General features: G+C 40.1%; 1 protein-coding gene across 2 annotated transcripts in view; it reads right to left on the reverse strand.

The window, feature by feature from the left end:
• PLCB1 (phospholipase C beta 1) overlaps nucleotides 1-24,449 on the reverse strand; it is a 669,446-nt gene that overhangs the window by 154,859 nt on the left and 490,138 nt on the right. For both annotated transcript variants that reach the window (XM_038571644.1, XM_038571645.1), the window contains exons 11-14: nucleotides 18,131-18,288; nucleotides 8,474-8,556; nucleotides 1,863-1,947; nucleotides 204-381 (exon numbers count right to left, since the gene is read on the reverse strand). In XM_038571644.1, the coding sequence (XP_038427572.1) occupies nucleotides 204-381; nucleotides 1,863-1,947; nucleotides 8,474-8,556; nucleotides 18,131-18,288 (504 nt within the window). The remainder of the gene's footprint in view (nucleotides 1-203; nucleotides 382-1,862; nucleotides 1,948-8,473; nucleotides 8,557-18,130; nucleotides 18,289-24,449) is intronic.

A 24,449-nucleotide genomic window follows, 5' to 3' on the forward strand; every position in this document is an offset into this window, starting at 1 on the left:
CTAGAATTTAGCCTAGTGAGACCCAAGTGGGCCTTCCTACCTACAGAACTGGAGATCATACATTTGCATAGTTTTAGTGACTTCTCCAATACCGTTTTAACATGTGCCCAAATAGGAATGTTAAAAGCCTTTCTAACTTAAGTTAGAGCTGCAATTCTTAAAACCCACACATGATAGGGAACAAGGGCCCACCACCTCCTCACCGGCTCCTGGAGATGAGGGCTCAAACATGCTGGAGGAGTCACTGTACGTGTTGGAGACTTGTTCTGAGAGCTTCTTTTTGCCACTTCCTTCTGACGACTTGTGGGATTTCTTCTTATTTTTCACCAAAATTTTGTACATTAAATCCATAGGGCTTGGAAGAGGAACTCCAGATTCCAGCTAATGGAAAAGAAGAGCACCTTCTTTAAAAATATTGCCCTGTTAGGGGCGCCTCACTGGCTCAGTCCAAAAAGTGTGCAACTCTTGATCTGGGGGTTTGAGTTTGAGACCGCATTGGGTGTAGAGATTACTTACAAATAAAATCTTAAAAAAAAATATTGCCTCTTTCTTTTGGCCTCCCTCCCCAAACCCCCAGAACAGGGTTGGACACCAAGAGCTCCTATATTATTCATTGCTACCTTCAGTACAGATCAGTAAACTGTTCTAAGTGTGTCTTTATGCTTCATGGTTCTTTATTTTTTACATGAAAGGCATATTTTAACTACCGAAATCTTCTTTTTGCACAATGAAATCTCCATGAATAAGACCATTGAAATGTACTGGGAGATTTGTTAACCCAAAGTTTCCTGAGTTTTCTGTAGACCGTAAGTCCAACTGTTTTGGCAATTTAGGATGGAGAGGAAGGCCCTGCCCTGGATTTTCAAAGGAGGGAAGCCAATTAGTGTGGCATCTGTCAGGAACGGTTGGTAAAGACGGGCAGGAACTTACAGGCAAGGATATAGGATCAGCATTTCAGATGCAGTTTAAAAGGAGCAATCCCTCCCCCCGCAATCCGGAACTAGGTAACTAAGCTGCACATGTCCTTGGCATCAGCAGAAGTGGACTGGCAGCCTCACATTTCCTTGCAGCAGCCCTGAGATTCAAGCTACCCTTATTTGCAAGCCTTATTTCTTGTGTTTCAAGCTTTGCACATCTAATGAGAAAATCAATTTCCCATGAAAGGGTTGTTAGATATTGTATCAGAGAGCATGTGTGCAAGTCCCAAGATGGGTTATTTTTAGAAAGTTCAGTGAACTCCCGTATGCTGGTCCTTTTTTCTTTGTTTGCAAGGAGTCTGGGGATTGGTATGAATCCATGTAAGAATGTGTGGAGTCTAGGAAAAAGGGTTCAAGAGGGGGAGAGGCGACTTTAAGATATTCCTACAGCTTTCTCTCCCAAAGCAGGGATGCTACCAGGGCAACAGGAGGCCTGAGTACCAGGAAAAGGCACATGCGAGGAAGTGAGGACTGGGTGCAAGGCCAGATGGAGGTGTCATTGTGCCACCTGCACTGTCTCATTTTGCTGAACCATATCTCTCAAAGGGTGTGATGAGGTTCCTGGTTGGTGATCATAGCTCTGTCTGCCCGGAGTGTCTCTGCAGCTGACTGTGATTGTGGGAATTCTGTAGTCCTGCCAGTCACGTCTGGCAGAGGGGGAGGGAGAAGACAGAGTACGGGAAAAGGCTGGGAAGAGGCCGAGGAAGGATGCAGGTCTTCCACCCTCAGTAGGGTACACTGCCGGTTTCCTCTGGGTCAGACTTCATTATCAACTGAATTAATCTTACTGAGAAATACAAACATGGAAAGGATGTAAGGAAGCCTCCTCCTAACTGTGGTCATTAATATGCACATTCCTTGGGGGTAAACCTTGAAACTGCTTACTGGGTATTTTTCCAGTGGTTCCATGAGAAGAGCATCTCCAAAGATCAGTCGGCAATACTCCGCCATCTTGGCTTGCTGCTTTGGGCTGAGGGAAGTGAGAAAGAAAGAAAGAAAGGAAACAAGGAGGCTTATTTAAAGAGTTTGGATGGGATTACACTGTGTTGTTAATTACAGAAAGAGATTATTCCCTCATCTTACCCTTCAGGATTAGTATTTATCATTCTAAATGCCTTGTTTATTATCCTGCCTTCTGGAAATTTGAATACCACACGCAGGTAGGTAGACAGTGAAGGCTATTCCTAAGGCTGGCCTCCATAGACACAGATGCAGAGGACAGCACGTCATTTGCCATTCACTGGATTCTTGAACGTCTCAGAATTATGGACTCATTCCCTTTTGTTCAATTTCCTGATTCTAAGTCAAATGTAAGACCTTGGGGCAGAACCCATTCATGCCTCTGTGTGAATTCTTGATTGAGATTTGCCTAACCTGCAGAAAGCTAACTGCAAAGGAGTGTTTTTAAGGAGGTGAGAGAAGAGAGCAGAGGAAGGGCAGGAGGAAGAGAGAGACAGAGAGACAGAGAGACAGAGAGAGAGAATCTCAAAACATAGAAGAGCAGTCAGGCAGAAGAGTGTCTACTTGGGGTGGGATCCTAGAGGAAAGAAAAAGAAGCAGGCACACTGGGGAAAGTTGTATGCAACTGCTACATGCATAATAGGGCAGCATAGGTGGTGTCAGCCTAATCTGATCTGATAGACAAAGGCTAGAGCTGTAGGGTTGCTGACCTGAGCTCCAGGCTCTTAACCACTCTGGATCTATAAAATGAGAATAATAACTGTTCTTGGAAAAGGACAGAAGGTGCCAAGAAGATGAAGTGAGGTAATGCATACAAAATGCCTTTGAGGCGTTCAAAGAGTGGGGCAAACGTAAGATGATCCAGGGTTACGAGACAGCATCCGCCAGCTAGACTGGACAACTTGTATACTTGGTAACACATAAATACAGTCGATACGAGGGAACATCCACATCTTTCAATACTCCTGCTTCCTTTGACCTTTTAAAAAGCAATAACATTTTTTCCTTATTCTGTAGAATGTTAAATATCATTATAAAGGTATCCAATTCCATTGGGTTTTATGGACTGTGAGTTTGATCTACAGGCTGTCAAACTTGATTTTCAATAGTTGTCTCTGCATGAGGTAATGTTAATACATTTGAGCAGAACTGGGATTGTAGTAAGAAGAGTAAATGATAAAAGACCCTTCTTTATTACAATTCAAATTGATTATAAAATGTGATTCTTATTTTCTTTCTTTCTTCTGTAACTGTTAAGACTGGATCATGGACTGTTTTTTGTTTTTTCCCCTGGGAAGGGGTGCTCTGGGGGATTCAAATCATATTGCCATGGTCTACAGGGAAAATCACTCTTTATATCCTTTTTAAAGGCATATATTTTGGGGATCACATGAGTTCTCTGAGGTTCAGAGAGGTCATTGCTTTGTTGAAACTGCAGGGAGAGGCAAAGAAGAGATTCACAGAACTTGGAAAGCCCTGCATAACAACCTCCCACCTTCTCATCTACCTTTCTTGACCTATAGAAGATTTTACTGTGTGGTTTGTGCAGCCTTCAGATTATTCCTCACCAGGATTAGGGAGAGAAGAAAACCTGCCATCCAGAGAACTGATCCTGAAAAGCATGGGGATGACTGCTTAAGGACTGCTCAGTAGAAGTTGGGGAGCAAGCAGAGAAGCAGCTGATTTGGCAGAGCAGCCCTGGGCATCCTGTTCAGACTCTGTTACTCCAAGGATAGCTAGCCCAGTGGCTCAACCAAGCCAGCTGGCTCTGTGGCTGTAGCTGAGACAAGCCCATCTGTGCCCGGCCAACACCTCCAGGCTGCACAGGAGAAACTGTCCAAACTCTCCATTTTACTTTCACAGAATGACGCTACTGAGTGTCACAGAGCTTAGCTACTCCAAGTGTGGTCTGTGGACCAGTAGCATCAACAGCACCCAGAGCTGGTCAGAAATGCAGATTTAGGGCCTCTCATGCAGGTTCTGAGTCAGGATGTCTGGACAAGTGGGGCACAGGGGTCTTCAAACACCCTCTAGATGATTCTGAAGCATGCTCAAGTTTGAGAACTGTTGTGATAAATTAAAGTAAGTCAATAGGTGCTGAAGTCATGACATTTTTCTTGAGGTTTGGAATTTGGGAGCTCCAAGTTCCTTTGATCAGAGACCTGGAGTAAAAAGAGAGTTTTACCCTAATACCCTGGTTTCAGAATTTTTAGGGGATCCATATTCATACCAGTGCAGGGATTTTGAGGCAATGTTCCAGGTGTCCCTAAGCAGGTGATAGGCTGAATCCTTTGTCCTTTGTCAGGCCGTCCCCAAACCAGGCCCTCGGAAGGATTTTGTTGGAGCAAAATCTTCCCTGATTCCACTAAAGAATTACCTGAGCTGTTAATGCTGCAGGTGGTAGGGCCTAGGGCCTGGCCCTGAATTGAGAGAGGAATCCTGGAACCTGTATTTGTAACAAGCCTACAGGTAGCTCTGATGTAGGTAGTGGACCACACTGTTTAAAGCAACATTCTGACACTTCATCCAAATTACCTGGGGTCTTAAGAAAAGGAAACTTCCTAGGCAACATCAGTGTGGGGCCTGAGATTCTGCATTTCTACCCAAACTCGAAGTGGGGCTCGAATTCATGACTCGAGATCAAGAGTCACATGCTCTATCTACTGAGCCAGCCAGCTGACCCAATTCTGCATTTCTACTAAGCTCCTAAATGATGCAGATGCTGCTGGTCCACGGATCAATCACTCTGAAGTGCAAGGATCTAAATCTGATCTTTTAAAATTTGCTTCAAAGTCAACTGAGATGAAAAGAACAAGAAGTAGTTTTCTAAGAAAAAGTGAAATGTGCTACTTGGTAATCAGGCTACTCAATTCTCCACAAACACACACATCCATCTCACAGGGAGCAGAATCAGAGCAGAGAGTATAGTGAATAGAGAAAGTCAGAGAAAAACAAAGAAACTTTGTGGGTTAAAATTGCAGAAATAAAAGACATTCACATTGTAGTTAGAGAGCAAGAAAAAAACCTGAAGCCCTTAGAGCATTCACATCGGCTACTGTGGAGATGAGATGATAGGAAATACAAACACATTTTGAGGTTTAAGACATAGCAGGGATGTCTGAACATATTAACACACTCCTAAAATGTAAGCACCTGGCCCAATGGTCAGTTTTCTGACCGAGGATCGTGCCCCATAAAATGTCATGGTGTAAGTCCTCCACATTGAACTAAAACAACCTTCTTTATAGAGGAGGAAGCTATAACCCATGGAAATTAAGGACCTTGTCTAAAATCTCATATTATCTGTGGCTGAACCAGAACTAGGGGTTACTTTGCTCAAATTCAGTGTAAAATTCTTTTAATGGAAATTCTAACTCACAAATTAGGTGGAGGAATTAGAGTTAACTAGGACTTTTTTTTTCTTTCAAGATTTCAAAGCCTCACTTCTACACATTCAAATCAAGTATGGGAATGCTGCTCAGGAATCTGCATTTTATGGGATTCTGATGTAGCATGTGGAGAAGGATGAGTTGTCATCAGCTAATGGAATGGCAGATTCTCTTTGTTGTTTGTAGATAGGTCATTTCGAGTATTTGGAGAGAAAGCCAGAAAATCCAGTGGATTTCTTCCTTTGTTCCAGCATGAGTTTGTTTGGGAGATGTGGCTCGAAGCAGCCTGAAGCACAGTTCTGAATCTGGCATTTTGTTTGTTTGTTTGTTTTTTTTAATTTTTATTTATTTATGATAGTCACACAGAGAGAGAGAGAGACAGAGACACAGGCAGAAGGAGAAGCAGGCTCCGTGCCGGGAGCCCGACGTGGGATTTGATCCCGGGTCTCCAGGATCACGCCCTGGGCCAAAGGCAGGCGCCAAACCGCTGCGCCACCCAGGGATCCCTGAATCTGGCATTTTGTATATGCAGCACATGGGGGAATAAAATGGTCCACCAGAGATGGTAAATAGGTTGCAGATATCTTTTTTTTTGGGGGGGGGGGGTTGTCTCCTGGCCACTGTGTTGAGAAGGATTCTGAGATTTATTTCTAGGTTTAGTGGGAAAGAGAGCTGCAAGTGAAGAATGATGTTTGCCACCAAATTCAGCAATGAGGTGAGGTGGCCTACATTTCAAGCATGGGGTTTTACCAGCAAAGATAAAAAAAGATTTTCTTTGGGTGTTTGATAGTGCCCCCCAGGAGAGGATTGAAACTGAGCAATTTTGGCATGTGAAGCTCGAAGACAATGGAAACGAAGCAAAGAAACTTCCCCAATAGATTTCCGTATCCTGCTATTTCACTGTCATGAGCTTATCTCAATGGTTTAGGCATCCTGGGAAGGCTATTTTCCTATTTTCTTTGGTTACCTATAAATTATTAATAAACTTTTAATAGCTAAATATCTCATTTTTAAACCAGAAGGGACAGTATCATGATACTTTTTGCTTTTGTGTGCAACTCAAGATTTAGTTTTCACGCCCTGTTTTAGCTCTCTGTATGTTTGGTGTTGAAAACCACAAAAAATGTCCTGTGGTTAAGGGTCACAAGCCACATAAAAGTGAATATCTACAGACAGTTGCCTTGCGGATGCTCTGGTTGTCTTAATTCAATATTTTGAAGGCTCCAGAGGCATCTGCTTAGGGGTGGGGATAGTGTTGGTTAAATGTGTGATTTCTGAAGCCAGACCAGCCAGATCTGAATTTCAGCTCTGTTACCTTTTAGCTGCACAGCCTTGGGTAAGTTACTCACTCTTTTGGGGGCTCAGTTTCAACATCTGCAAAATAACGATTATCATAATAGTATTTATTCCGCGGGACACCTGGGTTTGTGATGAGGATTACATGAATTTACACCTGTAAGGCTGCTCCACACATAATATAAATGCAACAATTTTAGCTGTTACTTTGTTTGCGGTGGTAGTGGTTGTTGATACCTCTCTGGTTACCTTATAGGAAAGCTCAGTGAAGCAGCTGTGACAATCAAGAATGGGGCTATGGCGTTTCATCTTCTCTAATTTATATAGAAACATTTCTTGAAGAAAATAAATGTGCGAGATTTGGAGATATTTCTTGAAAAAGGACATAATACACCAACAAGTCTGAGAACTACAGTGCCTAAAAGAAAGGTGTGAAAGCACTGTTAGAGCCCAATTACAAATGGATAGGCAGAGATGAGAAAATGCTCATGTGCAAGTCAGGGTTGTCACAGCAAATGAGGTATTAAATACAGCATCTAAAGGAGGCACTCCCTTGAGTTCGAAGAGAGACAGCAATGAAACAGAATCAATTCTTTTCTCTTCAACTGCCCCTTCAGAACTGTTAGAAAAACTATCTGCCAAATGATTAAGTCATTCATTGGCTGACTGTTTCCCAGCAAAACAGAACCAAGAGCTGGCAAATGTAATATGGATTTCCTAAGGGCAAACTAGAAATACAGATAATTATACAATTGGTTACTTCAAAATAAGGTGTCTCTCCATCTATACATTAACAAATGATCACATTTAAGTACTTGGAAATTCCTCAAGCTGAAATTTCCTCACAACCAAACTGTTTCTTTCAGATTTTAGTGAATTCTTTAAAAATTAGTAAATTGAAGTATGTGTTGCAAAATTAGTTGAACAAAGGGAATCAATCAATGACCCGGGAAAGACTTTCAATACAACAAAGGGTAAAGAAAGAAACCACGAGTCACATTAGGACAGGAGATGTTGGCTTTTAGTTGAGACATCTGGCTTAGGTCATTGAAGTGGAAGAGAGGGCATCACAAATACTCTTTTTTTGTGCAAAGGTGGTCAATACTACACCTTCAGACATTTATTCCATGGAGTAGAATTTTAGTTTCTTGAATTTGGATTCATTATAGAGAAGATCTTTCATTTTGAAGCACTTTAAAATGAGTAACCATAGGGTAAACTCATGCCCATATTTTAGATATAAATGTGTCTTACTCTGGCATTTTCTGATAAAATGAATATAAAAGATTAAGTCAAAAGTGTCTTTTCTTTGTGTGGCTTAGCAATAAGTGCAGGCTATTCTGAAATAGAACCACATTTGCAAATACTAACAAGGGAAACCGATGGGAAGAGGAAGGAGGGAGCATTAGGTGGTCTTAGTTCTGTGTTAAGTGCAGAATACAATTTACAGCTTTCCCTCCACCAGTTCCAGCGTGTGCGGAACTGGCCATTTTCATGTGGACTATAAATTTGCATGTAATAGAAGGAGCTAATGAAGGAGGATTATAAGAGTGTCCCACTCAGTGTCCCACTGAGGCATGCGTTATTCCACAGTGTTGCAAAAAGAGGAGTCCTTAATTTAAAATCCTACAGTGGCCTGAAAATAGATTCCACAAGTCCAGTGGATTATTGTAATGTTAGTGAGATTTGAGCTAATGAATCCCAACATATGCAGATGAAAACATGACACTTAAGACATAGCACAACTGAGGAACACCATTAATAAATCAAATAATCTTAAATCCAATGCACAACTGTTAAACATGCACTATTTGGGAAAAAGATCTCCCATTGGATGTGTGGAATACTTACGAATCTACGTGGTTCTCAAATGAAAGCAGAATTGGAAAAGGTGACGTCTTAAATGCACACTCAGCAATTGCTTCTATCACTTCCTAAAAAATGAAAACACAGGTATATTCAATATGCCAGAATTCTAATGTGTATATATGTTTTCCATTTGGGGTTGTACCCATTAACATGGTTGTCTCTTTCGTTCATAGAATTGTATGGAAAGGCCTGAAGTGGCTAGCAGGGTTTTGTGCAAGCTGCCGCACTATAAATTTTGATTTTTTTTTTTTTTAAGATTTATTTATCTTAGAGAGAGAGAGAGAGAGAGAGAGCATGAGCAGGGTCCAGGGCAGAAGGAAAGGGGAAGAGAGAGAGAGAGAGAGAGAGAGAGAGAGAGAGAGAGAGAGAGAAATAGGCTTCTCGTTGCGCAAGGAGCCTTGATGTGGGGCTCAATCCCAGGACCCTGAGATCATGACCTGAGCCAAAATCAGTTGGTCACTTAATCAACTGAGCCACCCAGATGCCCTTAAATTTTCTGAATCTTGACTTAACAAAGTAGAAAGAAAGAAGACTGGTTTGGTGGAGGCAGAGGCACGATGATAAAAGACAGTGGTTCTTCAATTTGCTAATTATATATATGTATTTTTTTTAATGAAAGAAGAAATCTAATCACATTATAAAAAATTTGGACTAGAGAAGGCAAACATTTTTATCCATAAATGCACCCTTTGAACCAAACCACTGTTGGCCTTTGGTTACGTTTACTTCTAGTTTGTTTTTCATTTGTTTATATAACTTGGTTTTCCTTTTTGTAAATACTTGTATTTTTTTTTAACATTGTTATTGAGATATAACCTTACTGAGATACAATGCAACCATTTAAAGTGTACAACTGAATGGTTTTTAGTATAGTCACAGAGTTGTGCAACCATCACCCCAATCTAAATCACGGCATTTTTATCACCCCCAAAAGAAACCAGGTACCCATTAGCAGTCACTTCCTGTTTCCCCGGCCCCCTCCCATGCACCCTGCTCAAGGCAACCACTAATCTACTTTCTGTCTCCACAGATTGGCCTATCCAAACATTTCAGATAAATGGGATCATATGATAAGTTGTCTTTAATGGTCTGGCACCTTTTCTGTAGCGTGCTTTCGAGGTTCATCCATGTTGTAACATGTGTTAGTACTTCATTCTTTGATCTGTGTTTTTAAAGAAAAATTTTATACAGCTTTATTAGCTGTACAGAATTCTAAGGAGCAGTAGTATTATAATTGATTTAAACATACCCAACTGTTGGACAGACATATTTAAGGAGCTATCGTTCAAATAGTTCCACAAAGAACATCTCCCTTTTTTTCTAGTATTTTGAATCACTTTCCAGGAATGAATTCTCAGAAGGGAAATTATTGAAGTAAAGAATATGAATACTTTTATAATCTGCATTTCTCCAGATTATTTTTCATCTTTGATCTCCTAGAGTAATGTATGAAGGACCAGATTGCAATGCATATCCAACCAGGTTTGGGCACCAGGTTTTCAATATGTTTTTCTTATTAGATTGGTATACTCATTCGTTTTTTCAGTTCCATTTATTCTTTCCATAGTCTCCTTTCAAGTAGAAATTTCCACTCTCGTTCCTTATGCCTGAGACTTTTCCACTATCTTCTCTACCTTCCTTAAACAATGCATAGCTTTCTTTATATCCATGTGAGAAAGCTATTTCCCTGGCCCCAGAGTATAAATAAGGCTTTCTAATTCTGTACTACATTTGCATATATCCTCTGAGAAGGATTTGCCTGCATGGAGCAAAAGAATCACTCTCAGTGTTTCTTAGAAGTGAATTCACAGATTGCCTTTCATACATTATCAGTTTAACTTTTATGATAGTTGATGCCATCAAAAATAAGTGCACTATAAATAGCAAGCAACACCAAGACTTTAAATTCTTGATTTATTTGAGGACAAGCTGCAGATTCAAGCAGGCTTGCGTTTGAATTGTAACTTCTTAGCTTTACAAACTGTGTGACCTTGGGAGAAATCACTTAATGCCTCTGTGCATTGGCTTGCTGATAAGTAAAGTGAGGGAGATAAGCCTCATTCCACAAGCCTGTTGTAAGGACCTAGGGAGAAAAAGTAAAGGACTCATCTCATGATGAGCCAATATTCTTAAATCAACTCAGGTTCCTTACCATGCTGGTGTCCCCCTCCTCACTCATGTAAAACCTTCCCTTTTAGACTCTTACTGATAACAAACAGTTATCAGAGCTACCATGGTTAGAGATACCACTAAATGGGCATTTATTATGGTCTGGACATGTATTTTAACTCATGCTGTAAACATTCTCTAAGGAAAACATTATTCACTATTATACAGATTATAAAATGGAGGCTCTGAGATAACCAATTTGCCCAAGGTCACAAAGAGGAGAATCCAAGAAACCCCAGGGAAGTTTACCTGACTCTAGAGTTTATGCTCTTAACCACTGCAGTAACTCTCATGCAGTTAATGGCCTTAACCACTAAAGAGCAAAGCCCTCAAAATAACTGCAAATAGGTGATCATAAAGAAAATAGGTGTTAATTGTGAATCAGAAAGAGCTAGATTTTTTTTTATTTCATAAATTTGTCTCTATTGTATCAGTTAAATGCAAAACATAGTAGAGCCATTCTTGACTTCTCTTTCTCTCCTATCTTTTGATAGTCAGCAATCTAGTCCAAAATTTATCCAAAATACAACCACATCTCAGCATGTCTACCTCTATCATCCTGACCCAAAAACCTCTGCAATGACTGCTTTTGTAGATTTCAACATTGTTCCCATATTCCTTCCTGTGAGATCTGTTGACAACAGACATGGTCATGTCCTTCGTTTTAGCCAGTAAAATGTGTGTAAAATTGACATACTGAACACAGAGACTTTAAGAGCCACCATGTGATCCTGCCATTTCTCTTCCTCCTCTGCCATGAGCCCAGTGGTATCACAGATTGGGCTGTTCTTTCCATATAGATTATAGACAGTATCAATCAACAACAGCCAACATCTAACCTGAATGAGAAATAAGCCTTTGTGCCTCCAAACCACTGAGATTCCGTGGGGGCAAGGACGAGAAGGAGTGGTCTGTTATGCAGCAAAACCTAGCAGAAGCTTTTACCTACCACAGTCAGAGTGATTGCTCTTAAACTTGAATCAGATGATTTCACTCCTTTGGAGTAGACCTTTTCCTGGCCTTCCATTTCACAGAATGAAATCCAAATTCTTTATTAGATCTGGTACCTGCTCTCTCTCTAAATTTGTCACCTTTTCCTTTCCCATTGCTCACCCAGTATAGTCTATTGATCTTTTCTTACTTTTCCTCAAATTCACCAAGCATGATTTCATTTCTGTTCCTGTTTTTCATTTCTTTGTTCATCTTTTTACTTCTGTTAGCAATACTCTTAACTGAATGCAAGACTCACTTCCTTAATTTTGGGGGTGGTGATCTCTGCTCACATGTCATTTACTCAAGTCTTTTTCTCACCACCCTGCTGCAAATAGCACACCTTAGCTCACTTTTCCTTCAATATTTACTTATGTTGCCTTAAAGGCATGTGCTGTATTATGTGTTGATTTTGGTGTCTCTCTCCCCACTAGACTATACGCTTCTTGGGGATAAGCACTCCGTTTTCTCCAGGACTGTGCCCCTAGAATCTAGGAGGTGGTAAGGTATATTCTAGACACTCACTAAATATTTTCAAATAAATGAATGAACTCTCAACATTCTTAACAGAAGAGAAACATCATTTATCTAGTTGTATTCCAATTTAGTCCTCTATTGACTATTTCAGAGGTCAGCACACATTCCATAAAGGGCCAGAGAGTAAGTATTTTAGGCTTTGCTGGCCGCATGGTTTTTATGGCAATTATTCAACTTTGCCTTTGTAAATCCAAAGAAGCCACAGATAATATGTAAACATGTGGATGTGCCTACATTCCAACTAAACTTAGTTTGTAAAACAGGTGGCAGGCTGAATGTGGCCTGTCAGTTAACCCCTGGGCTAGTTTGATTAGTGGCTTAAGCAAAGCTTAAAACTCTGACTTTAACCACAGGCAAATGTTATTTTGTAGTAGAGAAGTTTGACTATTGATTCCACACTCAGTAGTCCAATGAACCTGAACAATTTCATGGCCAAAATTTCCACTTAAGGTTGAGTGTTGCATTAGAGAAAAAAATCTTTCAAACATAAAAGTAAATAAAAGTGTAATTAGCCTTTGATGACTTTTCAGAGGATGATTAGGGTCTTTGACTCTAAGAATTGCTGCAACTGCCTTTATTAAAAAAGGCTGGCTGTAGACTTGCCCCAAGGAGAGTTAGGCCTGAAAGTAAGCAAGAAATCTACCCCTTTTTCCCTTCTGGGGAAGGGCTCTGGCTAAAGGGCTCTCTCTCTTTATCTTTGGCAAAAGAAATGGGATTGTTTTCCTGAGCGGGCTCTCAGACTTGTAGGGTGTTTGTACTTTCCCCCAGCTTCCTAACTCCCTGTGTCTGGTTCTATGTTCCCACAGTTGAGGTGATGTTGCAGCCTGAATAGCAGCAGCTCGGCTCTGGGATCCCTGGGCCTTTCTGTCTGTGTCTCGTACTTCTGCTCTTTTCCTGCCTCTGGCATTCTGGTCGTCTGTACTTGACAAAAGACACCCTTCTCAGCTGGGCCTCTAACCAAGGCTGGACTGTGTTTAGTTTGGGCTTTGGGTTTTTTCCTAGCAGTGGATACCAGGGCTGGTGTGCGGAGGGCATCTACATTACAGCCTCTAGCAGGGCAACCTTACAATGGACTTAATTCAACCCCCTTCCCTTCTCATCCTGACATCATAAAAATTCTTTGCATATGTAATACCATAACCATTATGTTTACAAAAATAAAGTGAAAGTGTGACTTTAATATTTTCAATTATAATATCAATACCTAACATTTGCAGAGCACTCACTGTGTGCCAAATCTTGTTCTAAGCAACGTCTGTATATTAAGTAGGGTCACTGAATGCTTACAACAACCCTAAAAAGTAAGAATCATTATCATTTCCATTTGCTCATAAGATAGTGGCTAGGTTGGCTAAGGGAGCTTCTTCAAGCTCTTGCAGCCTGTCCTTGGGAGAGCTGGTATTGAAACCCTGGCATCAGCTCCACAAATGCATTCTTAACATCTACAGTCTCTTTTCCTCCCAGCCTCTCTCCCTCCCACTGTCCATCTGTCCTCACCTCCACCATAACTTTAGCCACTGGCATAGGAAACGTTTTTGAACCTTAAAAGCCAAAGAGCACCTACTAGATTTCATCTAATAACTGTAGTTGGAAGCGCATGAAAAATTCAGAAATTCTTCTATAGAAATTCCATTTTTTAATGGCATTAGAATACTTTGCATGTTGTGCATGATCACCGAGGATGAGAAAACCTGTTACGGGCTTTAAGTTTTGTTCTTACATCTGAGCTATCATTAGTGGACATTAGTGGGCATTGGATTGGAAGTACCTTACTACTCAATTGCTCCTTATTAAGCCAAAACTGTTTCTCAGGGACTTCTAACACTGGACTCAATAATCTATAAACCATATGGCTCAATTACTAACCTCCAGTGGGAAAAACTGCCCTTGAAATCCTTTATCCCTGACAGACAACAGCAGGATGTATTTGGATATCCATTTTATGTGAACATTTATGTAGCTGTTAAATTGCACCCTAAATTATTATTTTTCTCAGAGCTTTATTTTCAGAAATGCTCAATTTAACCATATCCTCAAATTTAATATATTTTCATCATCTGTTTTATCACATTACCCACTTTGCCATCTTATACAATTGCTGGAAACTAAGGAACTGCCCGAGGGGAGAAAAAGGAGCAGTTTGGGCATGGTGTGGGGTGGGGGTGGTGGTATCCAGCATGGGGAGGAAGAAGACTGAGTGGGAACAGGGAGAATGAAGACCAAGTGGCGAATTACTATGTCATGACCATCAGAAAGGCTAAGGCAATGAGGCAAAGAAACAGAACAGCAGATGTATGAGATAAATAATAAATAAATCCAGAATGCAAAATAAAAAGTCCTCCATAAAGATGCTGAATTACAGCATGTCCCCTTGCCCAGAACATAACCTTTTATTTTCACCCATATAATAAATAGGCAGTGAGTGCCAATAGGAACTCTCGCTTTTGGGGATATGTCGCACAGAAGATTTTCAGATTACATAGATTGAAAGCAGATAAACAGTGGGACATAAAAATGATGAACTTTCGTAATCAGTTTATTTTGCTACTGCAGTATGTGCTGTGCCTACAGAATACAGCCTAATTGCACCATGAAGGTCAGGTCCAAATATATGAGATAGCCAAAACTGGTAAATGTTTGGAGAATCTTTTTACTACCCACCAATATGTCATACGTGTAATCCGACACAAGAAAATGGGGAAAGACAAAATTCATTTATCTCATGGACAGAGGCAAGGAAGACTAAAATTAAAAGCTAGGCTGAAATTTGTCTCTTTGCTTTGGGACAAGAAGTTATTAAAAACACACACACATTTGTTGAGCACCTACTATATGACAGATTCTTTACGAAGCACTTGGGATAAATCTGGGAAGGAAACAAAGATCTCTATCTTTGTGGTCCTTCCGTGCTAGAGTAGAAGGAGACAGATAAGAAACAAGAAACATGATAAGTAAATTAAGCAGAGTGGCAGGAGGTGATAAAGGGCCACTTGATAAATAGAAAAAATAAAGTGGTGCTGGGGAGTATATCAGGAGTATGGAGGTGGACGTGATGGCTCATTACACTACTAAATAAAGTGGTCCCAGTAGGCCTCATTGAGAAAGTGGCATTTGGGAAAGACTTCAAGGAGGTAAGAGGTGAGCCATACAGATACCGGGGCGGGGGGGCGGGGGGAGAATATTCCAGGCACAGACTTGCAACCTGTGCAAAGGTCACGAAGTGGGACCTGGCTGGCATGGTCAAGGAATAATAGAGCCCAGTGGAGTTATGGCCAAGTGAGTGAGAGGGAAAGAGGTAATGGGGGTGGATCACACAGGATTTTGTCCCCCATTTTTCTTCTTACACTTTCTTCCAAAATCACATACACAGCAGTTTCTGGAAAAGCAGACTCTGCTGATAACCACGCAGAACAAACTGGGGCTGTGGTGAGGAAAGGGAGGGGCCTAAGTGCAAAATGTAAAGAGACACTCATCCTTGGGTGCCAACTTTGCATGTACATGACACTGAGAGCAAATGCCTCCTTAAATTTTGCATGTTAGGTCCCTCATCCCAGTCCTAGTCTTGATGCAGAGAATTCCTGCTCCCTATATTTGTCCACAAAACAGGTTGGCATTTCTACTAACCACAGCCATCCTATCCTACCACCACCATCACCCACCCACATCTTTGCAAGAATAATAAGCCATTCTGCAAATGCACATTAGCAGAAAGCATGGTTGGACAAACCAACTGCTGGGGAGAGGAGTCTCTTGCTCCATTTGGCCACTCCCACCCCCAACTGGTAGACAGAGAGAGGAGGCAGTATCCTGGGCTAGATTGAGTCTTCTAGTTTCTACATGTGTCAGCGAAAGTGCGGATGTGGTGGAGAAGTTATGTTTCTCGAGCTCAGGAAGAGATGTCCAATCAGTCTGTGACTCTGGGATCAGAGATGAGACTGAAGAACTGCTTGTATAGACAAGTACATGAGAAGAGTCACTCTAAGCCAACTTGGTGGCTGAGATCAAGAAGCCAATGCTCCATGCAAAATAAATACACCTAGAATGTGCTTGATGTTTATTTCTCCACTGCCCTCCTTTGAGTTCCAAGAACTCAAAGAACCCGAGGATTATACATTTTTAAAAATCTCTAATTGTTCCCCATATGGACTCTGAGGAGATATGAGCAGGAGTGGAAGGGCTCTCCCGGTACTGGGTCAATTCACAAGGCCTTCAGTCCCTTAGTGCAGTAATGGCTCCATCAGGGTGTGTTGTCTGCCTTCTCAGGATTATCTCCATCTATCAACAGCCAGATGAGCCCAAATTGCACTTACTCCACCCAGAGTCAGCTGTGCTACTTTTTCTTAAAAAGCCCAATGAGGCTGGGGTTGATATCTCAGAGAGCTGACAAAGGACAATGGCAGGAGCTGGGAGAATGAAGGGCCACGGAAATGAAACAAGAACCCATTGATTTTTCCATTAAAGAAAACCAAAAGAACTTGAGTGCTCCCTTTCAGGAGCAGTTACAAATTAAAAGATTTGATCAGAATTAAGGTCACCCTCATATTAAACTTTGTTGTAAAATTTAGTGAAGGGTGCTTTGTACCTCTAATTATTGTACTGTAGCCTAAGTTGAAGAAATCATGAAAAATCAAATTCCCTAGATGCAACATAGCGAATATACTTTAAGGTGCTAATGATATCAATTTTGAATGCATTTTTATTACTGTCAAATATGATATCTTTGATAAGGAAATCCATTTATCCTCATTGAAATCTGGCTGTCCCTTGACAATCTTGCTTCTCTTTTGCTGCTCTCTCAAGTGATAGCTGTTTATTTTCTCACATCCCAGGTGCCCCGGGGCCAAAAACTGGAGAACGGGATTTTTTTTGCTCTCAATGCTACTTTGGAGTTCCTAGTTCTCATAAGGCTGTCCAACCAGCTTTTACTACTTCTTCTCTTGTGCCATTTACTGAGCTCCTCCTCATTCAGGAAAGACTAGCAAATGCCTCACTGTCTTCTTCATCTAAAACTTTGTCACCAATCCTGGTGACATTAACATATAATTCATCCAACATTCTGGTCTCTCAGCACTCTTACTGCCCCATTTTCAATGGCCTTGTCCCCCACTCTATTTTAGCTATCTGCATACTTGGGCTGTTTTCTTGGTTACTTAGGGCAAGAGTTAGTGACCCAGAGCCAGTTCTATCCTGAGACCCAGGTAACACAGTTAATGGGGCTTATACCTTGGGATTTGTGCTCTAAAGGTTATCCTCTGGCCCCTGTTTTCTGGTTCACTTCAGAGGTGCCTAAGTCAGTAAAAAACACATTTCCCCTACAGCCCATATATCCTCTTCCTAGATTGTTCTCTGGGTCCCTAGAATCCTAGATTCCCCCCACTCAAATGACTCCAAGCTCCTGGAGATGGCTGTCTGAGGGCAGGTAAACATAACTTGGATATTTGGGCTTCTGTCTCCAGATGCATGAATGTTAGCCCCTTGATGATGTAGAATGGAGCCTTGTGTGAAAACACAAGGGAGATGACCAAACATACTCTCATTCCTAGCTAATAAGAATGGTTAAAGCTCCTTATCAACTACAGTGTTACTCTTGCTTCCTAGATAGGATTTATTGAGATACCCAGTCACAGAATTATTTCTGCTTATTGACAGTACCCAATTTATAGCAAAACGTTACTTTCTTGAACCCTTACCCAAATCACCTAATAAAAATCCAAATCCTATAAGTCCTCTCTAAGGCACTTTTACTAAGATACCACAGTTCCCCATGCCAGGATGCTCATTACTCACAAATACAGTACTAAATTTTATCCTCTGAAATTGCACAGATGATTAATAGCCTGTGGACTTAATTGTAACCAGTGGGACTTTCTACCTTAGGAGGCTTTACCCAAATGGGTTCAGGTCTCCCTAGTTACTTCTGTTAGCAATACTCATTCACTCTACCTTGAAGGATATTTCGGTTGTCATGGTGAACCCATGGGTGATGACTGGTTCCTCTTCAGCAGTTCGACCCTTCCAGCAGTCCAACTCTACACAGCGACAACCAGACAGGAGCACTTGGCGATACATCTCAACAGAGGAGTTTCCAGCCAACTGGCCAGCTGTAAAACACCAAAATGATCCCTAGAATCTTACAAAGACATTGATGGCTTCTTATCTTGGCAAATCTTCTCAACAATGGGAAGACAAATAGTTCAAAAGCTTGTATAGTTGTTCTCAAACTTCTGCCTCAACATACCAGAAGTTAGTGGCATAATCCCACATTAACTGTGGCTCCCTAGCAATAGTTTCAGGGAAGAGAGAATAGAAGGACATAAAGACGAGAGCATTGTAACAATAACAATAACTCATGTATCCTAACTGCTTACCAGTGCCAATTGTAGTTCTTCTGACTTTATATGTACTACTACATTTAAACTTCATGAAAAGCCTCTCTTGTGTAACTACCCTTATATTTTTTAACATATATTTTCAGATAATGAAAATGGCAGAGAGCAGTTCATTTGCCAAAGTTTTCAAAACTGGAAGATCCAGGATTATAACTCAAAGCTTAGTCTTTTAGCATGAGTCTTTAAGGCTATTCTTTTGTAAATCAACCCTTCCAGAGTCATGTTCTTACAAGGCACAAATATTTAGAAAAGTTAAAGATTCTCTTTTCAAAAGTGGATTAATTTGTAGGAATAAATTTAAATTTAACCAAAAAAGTGCAAAATGTATACTCTAATAATTACAAAACATTGTTAAAAAAAATGAAAGGAAACCTAAATAAATGGAAAGGCAACCCATGTTCATGGTTCATGCCTCAACAAAAGACTTAACACTGTTAAGATAGCAATACTACCCAAATTTATTTACAAATTCAATTTCTATTGAACTCTAGTTGGCTTATTTATTTATTTGTTTATTTATTTAATTTTTTTATTGGAGTTCAATTTGCCAACATATAGCATAACACCCAGTACTCATCCCATCAAGTGCTGCCCTCAGTGCCCATCACCCATTCACCCCCACCCCTCACCCACCTCCCTTTCCACCACCCCTTGTTCGTTTCCCAGAGTTAGGAGTCTCTCATGTTCTGTCTCCCTTTCTGATATTTCCCACTCATTTTTTTCTCCTTTCCCCTTTATTCCCTTTCACTATTTTTTATATTCCCTGAATGAATGAGACCATATAATATTTGTCCTTCTCCGATTGACTTATTTCACTCAACATAATACCCTCCAGTTCCATCCACGTGGAAGCAAATGGTGGGTATTTGTTGTTTCTAATGGCTGAGGAATATTCCATATTCTACATAGACCACAACTTCTTTATCCATTTATCTTTCAATGGACACCGAGGCTCCTTCCACAGTTTGGCTATTGTGGACATTGCTGCTATAAACATCGGGGTGCAGGTGTCCCGCGTTTCACTGCATCTGTATCTTTGGGGTAAATCCCCAGCAGTGCAATTGCTGGGTCGTAGGGCAGATCTATTTTTAACTCTTTGAGGAACCTCCACACAGTTTTCCAGAGTGGCTGCACCAGTTCACATTCCCACCAACAGTGCAAGAGGGTTCCCCTTTCTCCACCTCCTCTCCAACATTTGTTGTTTCCTGCCTTGTTAATTTTCCCATTCTCACTGGTGTGAGGTGGTATCTCATTGTGGTTTTGATTTGTATTTCCCTGATGGCAAGCGATGCGGAGCATTTTCTCATGTGCTTGTTGGCCAAGTCTATGTCTTCCTCTGTGAGATTTCTGTTCATGTCTTTTGCCCATTTCATGATTGGATTTTTAAAAATAAATTAACAAGCTGATCCTAAAATTCCTATGGAAATGTAAAGGATCCCAAATGGCCAAAACAACCTTGAAAAATAAGGAGGATGGAGGTTGGAGGATGTACATTTCCCAATTTCAAAACTTAACTACGAAACTACAAGACAGTGTGTTACTGGCATACAGCAGACCTATAGATCAACGGAATAGAACTGAGAGTGCAGCAATAAAACCTCACATTTATTGTCAGTTGACTTACAACAAAGGTACCAAGACAATTCATTACAGAGAGCACCATATTTTCAGCAAATGGTGCTAGGACAACTGGATACCCACATGCAAAATAATGAAGTTGGATCCCCATCTCACATCATAAACAAACAAAAAAAGATTAACTCAAAATGGATAAAGTTCCTAAATATAAGAGATAAAACTATAAGACTCTTAGAAGAAAACATGGGGGTAAATCTTTGTGACCTGGATTAGGCAATGGTTTTGTAGGTATGATACCAAAAGGAAGCAATGGAGAAAAAAAAAATAGATACACTTTCTAAAAATTTAAAACCTTTGTGAACAGAACTTAAATACTCTAGTCAAGTGATAAGAATTCTGATAATCAAGGTACTTGTGAAGTCTGAGGGCAGAAATGGAAGCCAAACTATTCCTATTTCATTTAAGTAGTTATTGGAAGGTACTCATTTCTTGCTAAGTTATTTTTAAATGATTAATAATAAAAACTTTTGAGACAGGCCCACCATCAACATACAAATGGAAGTTTTTGGTTTACCTAATTAAAGATTTTCTCTGATTTCCATTCTATAAGTCTCCATCATTTTTTAAATAATTAAAAAGTGACATTCTGATGACAACTGTCAAAATGACTTTGAAATAGACAAGCTCTGTCCAGTGGAGACATACAGGACAAAGAAAATAGGATTAAGCCTAGTAGCTTAATTTTATTTTTATATGCATGTCACAACACTAAAACATCAGCATAACAAAAGGATGACATTCTTGAGTTCTACAGAGCCCCAGTAAATGCATGAAAGGCTGATTAAGTAGATTTTCATAATCACTTTTCTCTGCTGAAAAAATAGGGCATTTTAAACACACAAATGTGTTTGCGAAAGAAGAAACGCTGACAAAGTAATCTAGAAAGTTCCTGATGCTAGATAATCAATTTGCCATTTATAATTGCCTTAACGTTTGTTGTAATAAAGGTCTTTGCTGCATTTAAAAAAGGGGGTTGGACAGTGAAAGTGAATGAGAAAAGGTAGTCACTTATATGATTTTTAAGCCTAAGGGAGGCTGCTTTAGCTAAAGTAAGTGATGGATTCAAATAATTATTGGTTAACTCATTAAAAATGCTAGCTACTGCGAAAAATCATACGTTATTAAAGAGTAGAGCAGATTTTCTTTTGTACTATCTAGAAAACTGTTTAAGTGTATTACTGATTATCCAATACTATTACAATTTTGGAGTCTATTTCATTAATTGGTCATTGAGTGTTTTTAACTTCAGTGGGGAAGCTGCCATTGAGTTATAAGCCAGATAAAGTTTAATGGTGGATTGAAATAAATACCTAACCCACACTAGAGTTTTCAGTCATAAAAGATTCAAAAAAATTTCTAGGAAAATTTCTTTGAATTTGCATGCAATTTTCTTTTGCAATTTTTTTTAATCATTCAAAGAACAAATAGGAGGAATTTGATGTACTTTTCAAATGTTGATCAGTTAATGTTTTTAAACATTGATCCTGTGTAAACACACAGGATAAGGTGTGGAGTTGCTTTTGTGAGATGCAAAAGAGCCTGAAGAAAAAAAGCATTAAAGAATGGAAGAGGAGTGTGTGTGTATATGTGTGTGTGTGTGTCTGTGTGTGTCTATGTTGTCTTTATTGTCCAACACCTAAGCCAAGAGAATCCTTCCAAGATCAACTTGTTCAATCTTAAAATGAATACTCTTTATAAGAAATGGAAGTCTCCCAAAGAAAGCATATTTTAAGAAAACTCACATTTAAGAAAACTCATAATTGTCCTGTTCCTTGGCATGCACGTTAGGTTCCCTGTGTATTTTCCTTTATTTATGGAGATTTTTTTCTCCAAATAAGTGTATTAATATTTTCCATTATTTCCTCCTTTTCTGCCCAAATCCTCAAAGCTCATTTATTTTTCTTCCGTAACATTCCTAACTCCTCATTATTATATCCCATCCATCCATTATATTTCCATTTGATTACATCCAATAAATATAGCTTCTGGGGCCAGGGGATTGCCTGGAATTGGGATTAATGATATGTCATGAGTCCCTCAACCCTTGTTATTTCTGAAACTAGTATCTGACATCACCTCGGCCTGGCTGTGAATACCCTCTGGAGTACATTCCAAGTCCATGATTGAATTTAGGAACCAAAGCTCCATCTCAGATTAATTCATAATACTGCCCAAAGTCATAGCTCTGCAACTTCTCACTTGACTGCATTCATTTTGGTCAGTTGGCTACATTCACTTGTGCTTTGTCTAAGATTACCGAAGGCATCCATGGATGGAAGAGACCAAAAAATTGAAAATAACAACCTCTCTATTAACACAGGCCTCTGAGAAATTGTCTATATTTATAGTTAACATTATGTATTGTCTTATTTTCAACCTCCATGCAAAAAGTTTCCAGAACATGATGAATTTGTTAATTCAGTGGTCTTCTTCAATAAACAGTATTTCTTTCAAAAAATGGAGATGGGAACTATTTCTCCTTTTGCTTTCAATGCTGTGTCAGCCAGGGACGCCTGGGTGGCTCAGTGGTTGAGCATCTGTCTTTGGCTCAGGACATGATCCTGGGGTCTTGGGATCGAGTCCCACATTAGGCTCCTCTCAGGGAGCCTGCATCTTCTGCTAGTGTCTCTGCCTCTCTGTGTGTTCCTCATGAATAAATAAAATCTTAAAACAAAGCAAAACAAAACAAAACGCTGTGTCAGCCATTCAGGTCGCCTCATCCCACAGTTACAGTTGAGGAAACTGTCCACAGGATAAAGGATGTGTTTATTCATCTTGACCATTTCTAGGGACATGAGTTTGGTCTGATGTCTCTCCCATAGTATCTGCCAGCTGCCCCAGGGAGACCATGAAGCTGTCTTCAACATGGATCCAATTGCCATAGGGTGGCTTAGGTGAGAAAATGGGGAAGCAACTTTTAGCATATGCTGTACTGATTATAGAAGCCTCACCATTAGGGTCTGGCACACTTCCAAACACGTTCTCTGTGGGATGCAAAAGTACTGGTTCCTGGGAATGCAAAATGACATGAGTCATGTTCTTTACCCTTGCCCATCTAAGTGGGAAGGCAAGTACAAACAAATAATAGAGATGTTCTTTTGTGCCAGGGAGTTCAAACTCTCACCTCAACCTTGCACTTCTGGTTTCCGTTTCTTTCTCTTTTTTTCTCTTTCTCCTCACCAAAGAATTCTCTTTGGATCCTATTTAATTTAGCTTCTGATATGCTTCAGGGTCCCCTCTTCAGCCCCAGGGTAAATCTTAATTCTTCCTAATTATTCACAGGAGTTCTGTGGCCCACGTTAGTGATTAAAATGGGCATTGCTATGTGGTGTAACTCTGGGCTATATCTAATAAAGCATAAAGGAAACTCTACTGGGTAGTGTGTGTGTGGGGGGTGGGGTGGGGGTAGGGGGAGGCTTCAGCTGTACAAAGGGCCACAAGACAGGGACTTGCCCTGTGCCACATGTGAATCTTATTTCATAGGGAGGCAATGATCAGGGTGCATAGACATCTTGCAGCCATAAAGGGAGCAAAGAGACAGAAGGCATCTGGGTCTCTGATGACATCAGTGAACTTTTTATTTAATCAACTCTCAACCTCTCTGCTTCTGGACTACTTGCTGTGATTGGTAATAAATTCCTTAACATTTAAGTCATTAAGTAACAGTACCTCTGGCTGTCTCAATTTATTTTACAAATGAAGAAACTAAGGTTTAGAAGAGTTAACTTACTTAAAGGAAGATTTGAATGAGGTCTATTTGTGAAATGTGATTTCTTTCCATTCTATCACTTAACTTTCATAGGTTTGTGTATGTTTTAAACCAAAACTAAATTATAAAAGGTTACACGTGCTAGGGTTTAAAAGGATAGGAGAGATGGGAAAGCAGAAGGTGACACTCAGTCTGGGTTGGTTGTGGCTAAATGACAAGGGTAAAACTATGCCTTGAATTATTTCAGGAACTTTTCTGCAGTCCAGAGCATATATGTGAGAAGAGGAGTTGAATAATTATTTGATATACTCAATCAGATAATTTAATTCATCAGAGGATAGCTAAAACCTCAAATCTATTTTTTTTCTAAACTGAATGAGGATGTTAATTATTCAGAGATATACTACTTTGCTTTGTCCATGAATATGGAACCATTATCTCCCAAATGGATTGGAGTCTGGGAAGATTTATGAGAAGCTGAAAAAGTATAGGTTGAAATGAGTGCATACTGTTCTGTCCTGAGATA

This window comes from Canis lupus, chromosome 24 (genome assembly GCF_011100685.1).
Source record: "Canis lupus familiaris isolate Mischka breed German Shepherd chromosome 24, alternate assembly UU_Cfam_GSD_1.0, whole genome shotgun sequence".
NCBI classification, from domain to species: domain Eukaryota; kingdom Metazoa; phylum Chordata; class Mammalia; order Carnivora; family Canidae; genus Canis; species Canis lupus.